The sequence below is a fragment of the Vulpes lagopus genome, chromosome 1 (genome assembly GCF_018345385.1).
Source record: "Vulpes lagopus strain Blue_001 chromosome 1, ASM1834538v1, whole genome shotgun sequence".
Classification (NCBI taxonomy): domain Eukaryota; kingdom Metazoa; phylum Chordata; class Mammalia; order Carnivora; family Canidae; genus Vulpes; species Vulpes lagopus.
Window position 1 is genome coordinate 9,325,683 of NC_054824.1, and position 12,148 is coordinate 9,337,830.

Sequence of the window (12,148 nt, forward strand, 5' to 3'; positions counted from 1 at the left end):
TTTTCTTAAATAGGAATAATTGTTATAATGTTAATCCATTTGAATATAATAGAATTGATATAATGAACATTTTATTGTTCATCCTGGTCAGGAAATCAGGACAAATCCCTTTAATCTAGCCTAAGCAAAGCAAATACAGCTGATTGTAAAGTTGATTAAGTAAGGTAGGGACCCTCTGTCTGCCATCCATGTCCTCTCCCATCTTTTAGTTTTGCCTCTCTCTCTCTCATTCTCTCCTTTTGCCTTTTCATTTTTAAGACTTTTATATTTCCTCATATTCTTTGCCCTTGTGTGCCTATGCCTGAAAACATCTACCTTCATTCTTATGGATCTCTAGTTCAAGGGCCCAATGAATCTAGAATCCCTTTGTACCTCTAGAGACCATTTGTCTCAGCTGTTCCCCTCCCCTCTAGGCAGCTGTGACCAGTGGGTAGTTAAATAGTAGCTTACCTCTTTACTCAGCAGATCTATGAGATCAGACTCTCTTAAGATAGAAGGAGGTATGACTGATTATTTGCATCTAAAAAATATACTTTAGGAAATAGCAATAGGTAGTCAAGTGCCTTTGCTTTTGGTAGGAGAGCATGCACTTAAGTTTCCTAGTCATTTTGGAGCTTGTCATTACTTGGATAATGTAATGTCTGTTAATAGTATCCAAGTAGGCTGTAACTAAATGTTTTTTTTTCTGCCATTATTATTTGTCTCAGTTTTTACCAAAGGACTTATGGAACCGTGACTTTTTGGTAAAATAATGTTTGAATGTAATTACTGTAAGTATTTGGGTCTTATGGAGGAAGTGGTATTGTGTAGTAGTTACAAACCAGGACTCTTGAGTCAGACTAATCCTAGCTTGACCACATATGACTCTCTCCGCTCCCTGAGCTTTGTAATTAATTTTTTTATCTGTGAAATAGCAATAACAATTATTTTTACTGTAAGTGTTGTTATGAAGATTAAATTACATAGTCCGTATAAACAGCATTAGTGCAATGTCTCACACAGTAAGTGTACAGTTAGTGTTGGCTCTTATTATCTTTTTTTTTTCAGTGAAAAGAGAATTAGTCACCTCATTTACATAACTGCTTATTTGTCCAGTGATCAATTCCTCAACTGCCTAAAAGATTCAGTATAGGTATAGGATGTAGATTTAGCTTTGACCTTAAAAGGTACATTTTAACAGCTTTTTTACAGCCTAATTGACCTACAGCAAACTATATACATATTAAAAATGTACACTTTGATAAGTTTTTATAATTTATGTATTCATTTACCTGTTGACACTTAGGATGTTTCCTGACTTTTGGCTGTTACAAATAATGCTACTGTGAATATTCACACACAAGTCTTTGTGTGGATGTTTTTGTTTCTCTTAGGTAATTACCTAGTTGTAGAATTACTGGATCACACGGTAGGTATATATTTACCTTTTGAAAAAACTACCAAACTGTTTTCCAAAGTGGTTGTACTGTTTTTACGTCCTTAATGGCAGTGTATGTGAATTCTGTTCCACATTCTTGTCAGCGCTAGACATGGCCAAGTCAAAAAAACTATTTTTGAAGTTACTATTCTTTTCTTCTTTTATGGTTTTTTTCCTCTTGTATTTTAAATACATAGTACATAAGGATTATTTAGAAAAAGTACAAAATATTCCAGGTAGCTAAAGATTTTTAACTTCTTATAATTTAAGAAATATGGAATTGAACTGAATTCTCTTTACTGGGAAGTTAACAGATCATTTGCTAAAAATATTGGATAATTGGGGGAGATACAGATCTTTGAGAATAATTTCCTAATATGTATACCTGTTTTATATGTGTATTTTTTTCCTTTGGTAGAGTTTTCCAGAAAAGGACCTTCTGCACTGCCCATCTAAGGATGCAATTGAAGCTCATTTTATGTCTTGTGTGAAAGAAGCTGATGCATTAAAGCATAAAAGTCAAGTAATCAATGAAATGCAGAAAAAAGATCATAAGCAGCTCTGGATGGGATTACAGAATGGTAAATACAGCAGTTTAATTTCTGACTACCACTTTATAAAGTATGAAATATCTATAATCATGTGAGTAATTGGTATACCTTAGCATTGGTGGTACAAGTTTAAATTCTGGCCTCTACACACAAAATTTTACAAAGAAGCTACTTTTAGTCATCTCTTACATTGTACTCTTCCAACATTCTTCTCTTCATGGATTTCCCACCATTAGATTGATTGTTTTGCCCATAACATCAGAGGATATAACTTCATGTGTTTAGCTTCTGGAGAAAGTACCCTTATTGCTAGTCATCGTCTTTCTGGAGTTAAAACTGAATACCCTGTGTGCATACCAAAGTACCTCCCTTTAAATGGGGTACAGACTCTAACCCCTGCTTTCTCAGAACAGTAAGACTTGCTTTGTACTTGGATTCCTTCTCTCCTGGCTGGAATTTAGAAGATACACTCAAGGGAAAAGCTGAGAGAATTCTGCAGCTCACCTCTGTATTCTCTTTTAGATCAAAGCTCCTTAATCTTGCTTGCATTGATAGTCTTCCAGTGCCTTCAAAACAGTTTCTTACATACAGGTAGCCATTGTTTTGCATGGGTCCAGTATGCATGAATTTCAGTTAATATGCTTTAGTTAAATAATATCAGGTCCTTAACAATATAGTTCAGATTTCACTTACCACTGCATAGTAACTGAAGTTACATAAAGTATGAACTTTTTTGCTAGCTCTCTAGTCCATGAGTCATTTAACAACAGATATGCATCATGATCAAAGACCAGTCACATCACTTCTTTCATTGTCACTATATCATCATTATTCATCTGTTAGTTTACCCACAGACAGCAAAACATGTAGTTGTGTTGCCTCCTTGTCTCTTGTGATAAGCCCATATAATATTTTGTAAAAGTGCATATTGAAAGAGGGAATTGGACAAGAAAGATGAAAGTATAGCAAAGAAACAAAGTGATAATGGTGGTAGCGGAATTTCATTAGAATAATGGAATTATAGAAGAAACAGCTGACTGTGGGAAGGTTGACACTACCACCTTTGAGAGACTAGATACACAGCCCCAGGAACTTAGGGGAAGTGAACTTTTCCATATAAATGAGGAAAGTGGTTGTGATGAAAAGGGTGAATTTATCCCAGAGAAAGTGCTGCTGACAAAGAACTAGCATTTAAAGAATCTCTCCGAAATATTACATGACATCGAAAGTGCAAATGATAACATGTTTAGAAGTTGATCTAGACCTAGAAAGGAATAGGACAGTTCAGCAAGACTTAGGAGAGATGTTTGCTTATAAGTTACATGTCAAGAAAGCAAGCACTATTCAAACTGTGCTTAAGGTTTTTACAAAGCAATAAATAAAGCACTTGAATTCTCAATGTTTCTAATGTTTTTAAATTGTGGTATATTAAATAATTAGTTTCATTTACTTTATTCATTTTCTTATACATTTATAACTTAACAAGGAGAGTTTTTAATGTTTGGACAGTTTTTAAAGATTACATCATTGATGATTAAGATCACTTTGCATGGTTTCATGGTCACTTTTCCAGTCCTACACTACTGTGTAAAGCTAGGACTGCCTGTTTTATCCATTTTTGATGGTTGTTTTTAGATAGGGAACTAGTCCAACATAAACTGAACTTTTGTGGCAATAACTAGAATAAAATAGAAGACCTGCCTTCTCCCCCTGCCCACCCCCCTAGAAGAAACCCATAATTTAAAAAAATGTGATCCATTTTTTATCTTTTGGACTATATTATTACCATGTCAGAGAGGAGTTTTTGGTTATTTAGTATTTACTAAAGTTTCATTATGTAAAACGAGGCATCATCTGAGACTTCAGTAGTGCAAAAGGTTCATGTTTTATGACATTTTGTACTCTAATTTTTCTCATTTAAGTCTCTTAGATTTGAGTTAAATGGAGTTGCTCCTTAGTTTTATATTTGTATGTCTAGTATCTGTCAATTAGATTTTTTTTTTTTGTCAATTAGATTATAAACTCTGCAAAGGCAGGCCTTTTTCCTCTTTTATCTTACTGAGTATACAGATTCCTACTAAACAATTAAGACTTCACAACCTTTTAAGAAGGTATACTTTTCTTTTGGCTGGAACCGCTGTCTTTCAGTAATTCACCAAAATGACCAACACAAAGGAAAAGAGGAGAGGTACCTGCTATATGTTCTCTAGGCCTTTTAGAAAACAAGGGGTTGTTCCTTTGGCCACATACATGTGAATCCATAAGAAAGAAAGGTGATATTGTGGACATCAAGGGAATGGGCACTGTTCAAAAAGGAATGCCCCACAAATGTCACCATGGCAAAACTGAAGGGTCTGTAGTGTTACTCAGCATGCTGTTGGCATTGTTGTAAACAAACAAGTTAAGGGCAAGATTCTTGCCAAGAGAATTAATGTCTGCATTGAGCATATTAAAAACTCAAAGAGCTGAGATAGCTTCCTGAAGCGTGTGAAGGAAAATGATCAGAAAAAGAAGGAAGCCAAAGAGAAAGGTACTTGGGTCCAACTGAAGTGACAGCCTGCCCCACCCAGAGAAGCACACTTTGTGAGAACCAATGGAAAGGAGCCTGAACTGCTGGAACCCATTCCCTATGAATTCATGGCATGATAAATATAAAGAAAATAAAAGACCTCAGGATTGTTTAAAAAATAAATAAATAAAAAGGTGTACTTTTTCCTTTTTCTTACTGGCTATCTGAAGATGAACTGAAATTTTAGGCGACTTGTGAATAAGAAGATAACCTAAATCAAAGAAAGCCAAGTCTTCTCAAGAGAGCAAGGATCCAAGAATAATTTGGCTTCAGAATTGTAAATAATTTTAATGGGCATTTAAGTAGGTATTCTTGAAATCTATTGTGAATGTGGTGAGTCTGCTGTTGAGAGCTCTGGGATCCAGCAGAGGATTCTAAAAATTATTAAAATATTTCACATGGGGGCACTGGAGGCTTTAGTGTGGTGGGTGGTAGTTAAGAGTTGTTAGGGACACCTGGGTGGCACAGTCAATTAAGTCATGATCTCAGGGTTATGAGGTGGAGCCCCACATCAGCTCCACATTCAGTGTAGAGTCTGCTTGAGATTCTCTCTTTCTCTCCCTCATCCCTCTTGTTCATGCTCTTTCTCTCTCAAGTAAATAAATAAATCTTTTTTAAAAAAAAGTTATTTAGTTTCAGCTCTCTTAGCAGCTCCGTAGGGCAACTCAGTCAATCCCTTTGAGCTTCAGTTTCTTTATATGTAAGACAGAATATCTTCTTTGTTCTTTTATGGGTGTCCTAGAGGCTTTAATGAAGCATTAATACAGTTTATGTGAAAGTGTGTGAAAGAAAGTAAAGCTGTCTTGATAAAAAGAATTGTTGAGAAGTCACTTTGAGACTCTAGGACAGGGGTTGGCAAACTATGGTCATGGGCCAGCCGCTTGTTTTTATAAATAAATAAAGATTTATTAGAACCCTTCCACACCCATTTAATTGTGTATTGTCTGTGACTGCTTTCATGCTACAGCAGCTGAGTTAAATAGTTGTGACAAAGACCATGTGGCCGACAGCCTAAAATATTTACTCTCTCTGACCCTTTTAGAAAACATTTCGCAGCTGACAGAAGGTTGACCAGACCAACAGCTCATATTTACTATTGACCTAAAGCATGACTTAAAATGTCACATTCAGAACTTGGTATAACTAATGTAGCAGACTTGGTCTTATATCTGCCTTCATTGCAATTTTTGGCATAAAATTCCTTTTTTCCTATTTTTGCCATAGCTTCCATTCTTTAAATATATGAATGTTTTAAGTTAACGTTGCTAAGTTAAATTTTATTAAATTACTTTTCAAATTGGATTTCATTAAATCTGACTTAAAATGGTATGTGGTTAAAATTAGTTTATTCCATTTTCATTTTTAGCTATAAAATTATTTTTGTAGCTATTATGTTTGGTCTTGTTTGTGTTGGTAATGATTGAGCTTACACTCAGAATCCTCTGTGTAGTATCCTGTGGGTACTAGAGACCTTGGCAGTTTTTTTATTCTACTTTTAAAAAACGAAAATATTAAAAAAAAAAAAAACGAAAATATTCATTTAGGAAATTTTTAGCTAGGTGGTTTGTAGAGAATATATTTTGGGATAAAAGGCTGAATGTTACCTACATTAAAGTAAGTTGGTGAAAGGTGGGTGTAGTAGTTCCTTCTGCCTAAAATGCCCTTTCCTTTTTTGTGTCTAACTCTTTATGTTTAAGTGCTCAACTCTATTGTCACCTGGTATGTGAAGCCTTCTTTCTTTTATCTTTTTTAGCTGACCAATCATTCTCGAACATCTATCATGAGCCTGACACTCTGCTAGGAGTTAGTGACTATCCAGCAGTGATGAAACAGATGTGCACCCTGTCTTCATGGAGCTTATGGCCACATGGAGGCAGAATTATCCACATTTTCATGTTGGCCACGGCTCCTTGTCCTTTCATACACATTTTTACTCTCTCATTTTATCACACTCTGGGTAGTTATGATTTATGTAATTCTGCTAGAATATAAATTTCTCCCGGTTAGAGTATATTATACATTTTTTAATCTCTAGCACCTAGTCCAGTCTTAGGCATAGAGCAGATAAAATAAATACTGACTGAAGGGCTATTTTACTCCTTTTTAATACTATAAGGAAATAATATTAACAGCCTTCTATAAATAGTTTAATATTACTGTAAAATAGAGGAAATGTTTTGTTTGAATTTATTTAAGGAAATGGGTTTTTATGTTTAAGAACTTTTCATCCAAAAGAATGTCCTCTTAATATGTGAAGACAAAGATATTTCACATTTTGGTTTGTATGATTGTAAATTGGGTCAAGTTGGGGCATAGCAGATGATAAATTTATTTCATTCAGAACTGCACCTGTAGATCATAACAAGTAAACAACGATTTAAACAGTTTTTGAATACTTTCAAATGCTAATTTTAATTTTTCAGATCTGTGTGAAAGAGAAATAAGAAAAACTTTTGAAACCAAGAAAACTCATTTAAGACATACTGTGCCTTTCAGTGTTTTTTATGGGTTTTCATTTTAGATATAAAAGTATTTAACCTCCCTGTGAAACCAAGCTAATGACCACAAAAAAGAAAAGAAAGTAACATTTTTATTATTTATGAGACTGTTGTCACTACATGTGGAGGCTATTTTCTATTAAATGTCAAGCTGTTTTCTTATAACCTAGAGATTTGAAGAAATCTCTAAATATTTTTAACATAACATATGACTTAGTTTTCAGCCTTGGTTTTTTTTGAGTATACTAAAAAAGAAAAGATAGTATTGAATTTATTTAATAGTCCTTCAAATAAATCTAAGTTTTGATTGCCAAATTTATTGAAAATTTACATCGGTTATTTGGTGGTATACCATTTTAACCTAAAACTGATATTTAAGAGGAAAGTGATTAGTGAAGGATGATTTTTTAACAAGTCATAACATTTTGAAAATGCTTTTGTTTGCTAGGTGATGTAAAAGATAATTGCAATGGTTTTAGCTCTTTGGAGGCTTGGTGATAGAGACAGTCAGGTTGTAATTACATTGCTTTGTTTTTATCATTGTATATAGTAGATTAAGTATTGGACTGATGATCTGTTGGTCTGAGAAGGACCTATATTTATCTTTTGTCAGTTGTGTGGTCTGGCCGATCCCTTTCCTCTCTAAGCTGGAGTTCTTATAAATGTGAATGTGGTAAGTCTTCACGAGACTTCACACTCAAGGACTATAAAGTGGTAATCTTATATACCTGAATTCTGATAATTAGATGTTTTCAACTGATTCCGAAGGACTTATTGGAAGAAGAATTACTGTTGATAATCTCTCTCTCCTCCAACTCTCTCTTTCTTCCTTCTCTTCTGTCCCTCCTCCTTCTCTCCCCCTCTCTTTCCCTTTCCTAGTTCCCTGTTCCCTTCTTCCCTCTCCCTTTCTCTCTCTCTCTCTCTCTCTGTCCCTTTGTGGCAGGACTTAAGTGGAAGATAACTTGCCAGAAATAAAGTGAGGTGTCATAGAAAAAGTACTAAAACAAAGAGAGGAGAGATTTTAAGACTCACCTCTGTGTCTTGAAGCTTCAATTTCTGTGATTTTGTTGCAGTATCAGGTACTGTTCTAGATGTAGGTAATATGGAAGGAGATTCCTAAGTAGAACCTTGAACTTTTTCTTGAACCTTTTGTCTGAATGAAAGGTCGCTATTTGGTAAGCTTTGTGTTTGTCTTTAGCAAAATTCAGATTTTTAACAGTCATGAGAACCCTGAGCGTACATTGTACAAATAAGAGCAGAGAAAAAGAGTACAATAAGCCTCCACATACATGTCACCCAGCCTCAGCAATTATCAATATGTGGCCAATCTTGCTTCATCTATTACTTCTTACCCCTCCTCCACTCTGAGTTTATAGGAATTTTTATTCTTTTATCTAGTGCCACCAGTATTGCTTATAGATTTAAATCCTTCATAGATTTTATACTCTGGTATTTAATCAAATCTTGGAAATACATTCATTATAGGAGACTCATACCCAGATTCTGGTAGTTTGGTTAACCCAATTTCAAGAATCTGTCGTGTGCCTGGCACTGTGCTAGGCACAGAGGCCACTGGAGTGCATGTGACAGGCATGGTCCTTCCTTCAGAGTTTACAGTCTATTAGGGGATCCAGACATTAAAAGCCTCTGAATAATTATTATGTTTATAGCTTGAGTTGTAGAGGAAGGAGGAAGAGATAGAGAGCAGGATGGTTGTGATGTGAGTGTTCCAGGCACGGGGAATTATCTGGATTAGGCAGAGAAGCAGAAAAGAGCTTCTGAGAGTTCAGAGGATGCTGTTCTGACTAGAGCATGGTGATCAAGATTAAGAGTAGAAAGTAGTTAACAGTCTAAGTTAGGCAGAGACCTGGTCATGCAAATTAGAATGAGACCCTCTGTATTCATGGCCTGATGAGTGTTTTAATGATATTGAACTTAATCCTCAGGGCAAATGAGGTGGGATACCAGGGGACCACCGAAAGATTTTAAGCAAGAATATAACAGAAGCAGATTTTCTTTTTAGAGGCATCTCTTTGGATGCAGTATAGTTAATGAATTCAAAGAAAACAAACATGGAATTAAAAGATCAACTAGGAATCCATTCCAGTGGTTAGGTGAGAGATGGCAATTGCTTGTAAGTGGTGGCTTTGAGGATAGAGACAAGTAGGTGAATTTGAGAAATATTTGAGATATAGAATTTTTTTTTTAAGATTTTAAAAATTTATTCATGAGAAACACAGAGAGAGGCAGAGACATAGGCAGAGGAAGAAGCAGGCTCCATGCAGGGAACCCGATGTGGGACTCATCCTAGGACCCTGGGGTCATGCCCTGAGTCAAAGGCAAACGCTCAAGCTCAACCGCTGAGCCATCCTGAGCCATCCAGGCATCTCATTGAGATACAGAATTCTTAAGACTGACTATTTGGTTGAACGTGACAGATAATAGAATGAGAGCTGTCAAAATGGATTCCCAGATGTTGTAGAAACTATTGAGTGTGCCTAATGCCTCTTATGCAGCTTAATATTATTCAGAAGTAGATCTTTGCTGTATTGTTACATTTAAGGTAAATCACTTTTTGATGCCCAGTCCCTTAATACAATTAAACAAATTTTTTGAAAGATTTTATTTTTAAGTGATCTCTACAACCAACATGGGGCTTGAACCCACAACCCCAAGCTCAAGAGAGGATCAAGAGTCTTAACCTTCCAACCCACTGAGCCAGCCGGGTGCCCCTTCTTAATACAATTATAAAAAGGAATGTAGGTCACTTTGATGCCATACATATTTTAAAACGTTTGCTGATTTCTGCTAATACTTTTACTTTCTGAATGCTCAAAAACATAAAATTTTGCTTACGACTGACATCAGGCTTACTAGTTGATAACATCCACTCTTTTAAGTTGAAACATTTGCCTGTCTCCTGACTTCAGGCGCCTCTCCCATTCTCCATTGTTTCATAAGATTATTGGTTTTGGTTTTATAACCCTTTTAGTTCTTTTAATGTCTTCTGAAGTAATTCCTCTTTATCTGAAGACTTACATTAATTTAAAGCAGCATATCTACAAAAGCCGAATAGCTGCTATTATTTCTGAGCTTTTAGAGGCATTGTTTTCACCCTAGCTATGTTTTTTTACTTTCTTCTTTAAAGATCGTTCTGTTGTTGAAGATGGAAGCAAAATAGAAATCCAGTAGTTGAGCTTTCTCTCTGTTTCTTAATATGATACTCTCTTCTCCAATAATTTTTTCCATGTGTTTTCTCTTTGCCAAACATAGTCTGTAAAGCTCATTTTGTTTTCCTTATTGTTATTATTTTTCATAAACCTCTTTTAGGCTTGGTGTTGGCCTTCTTGGCAGTCTTACATGTTCCTTCCATTCGGGTTCTCCAGAGAAATAGAACCAATTTTAAAAATATATACATAAAATGAGATTGATCATGAGGAATTGGCTTATATGATTATGGAAGCTTAGAAGTCTCATGATTTGCCCTCTATAAGCTGGAAATCCAAGAAAGCCAGTCATGTAATTCAATCTGAGATAAAAGTCCTGAGAAACAGTGGAGCCAGTAGTATAAATCCCAGTCCAATGACATGAGAAGATGAAATGAGTTGTCTCAGCTCAATCAGTGGGGCAGAAGAAAAAGGAGTGAATTCCTTCTTCCTTCCTCTTCCTTTTGTTCTGTTCAGGTTGTCAACTGATTAGGTGATGCCCACCCACATCAAGGTGGACAGTCTACTGAAAGTTCAGCTATTCAGTTACTAATCTCATCTGGAAAGACTCTCACAGTCACACCCAGAAATAATGTTTAACCTGGGCACTCCGTGGCCAGTCAAGTTGACCCATAAGATTAACTATCACATTCCTGCTATAACTTAGCCCATGTTTTATGGGTGTCATTTTAATGTTAATTAATTGAACAAGTAGTCACTGACTCTATGCTGTAAATAAAGCAGTGAGCAGAACAGACTGAAATTCCTACCCTATGCAACCAAAATTATAGGGGAGTAGAACAGATACGAAGTGTGTGCGTGTGTGTGTGTGTAGTGTGTATATATATATGTATTTCTTATCTGTGTATATATATATATAATGTATATGTGTGTGTATATATAATGCCTTTTTTTTTAAAGATTTATTTATTTATTTATGAGAGACAGAGAGAGGCAGAGACACAGGCAGAGGAAGAAGCAGGCTCCCCAGAGGGAGCCCAATGTGGGACTCAATCCCGGGACTCAGGGATCATGCCCTGGGCGGAAGACAGATGTTCAACCACTGAGCCACCCAGGTGTCCCTAGTAAAATGCTTTTATGTGTCATGTGATAATTGCTATGGGAGAAAAATAAAGTAGGGAAAGATGAAAAAAAACTGTATTGGGATAGGGCATTGCTATTTTAAATAGAATGTCCTGTATAAGGTCTCATTGACTGTGAAACATTAAATTAAGATCCAGAGCAGTACTATGCATTTATCTAGGGTTAATACCTTCCTAGAAGGCTCAGCAAGGGCAAAGCCTTGAGGTGGGAGAATGGTAGGCAGTTTTGGAGAATCTAATCCTATTTGTAGCTTTTTGAAGTTACAGGTAATGTAAGTTTTTTTTTTCTGGAATACTCCTTCTCTAGTCTTCTCATCATATTTTCCCTCTACCTGTATAGTCTTTTTTTTTTTTTAAGACATTCTGTGTAGCAGAAATGACAGAAAGAATCATTCTGGATTCCAACTGGACAGCTAAATGGATAGTGGTGCTTTGTACTATGATATGAGATAACTAGATGGAGAATAGGTTTGGGTTGGGAAACAAAGCCTAAGTAAGGCCAACTTTGAGGCTGAAAGTTTGAGATGTCTCTGAGACGTTGATGTAGAGATGTAGTGCATTAGGTATTGCTAGAGTTAAGTATTTTGAGTGTGTGTCAGTAGATAGAGAAGGCTTAATAAATTTGAATTGAATGCTACAGCTTCTAATTTCATACTCATTTACTTTTGTAAGTGCCGTTTTTATTATTTTATCCTTACAGATATGACAGTTAATATTCCCAGTGATATAAGGCAGTGAAATATGGACCAATTCCTGATGTTTGACAGTTCTTTATATCCACTAACCATTGTGTGCTTTCCTTTC

The 12,148-nt window shown here is 35.6% G+C and overlaps 1 protein-coding gene across 5 annotated transcripts in view; it reads left to right on the forward strand.

The window, feature by feature from the left end:
• Positions 1–12,148, forward strand: part of ATG5 (autophagy related 5) — a 124,832-nt gene that overhangs the window by 46,259 nt on the left and 66,425 nt on the right. For all 5 annotated transcript variants that reach the window (XM_041760301.1, XM_041760304.1, XM_041760305.1 and 2 more), the window contains one exon: positions 1,836–1,998. In XM_041760301.1, the coding sequence (XP_041616235.1) occupies positions 1,836–1,998 (163 nt within the window). The remainder of the gene's footprint in view (positions 1–1,835; positions 1,999–12,148) is intronic.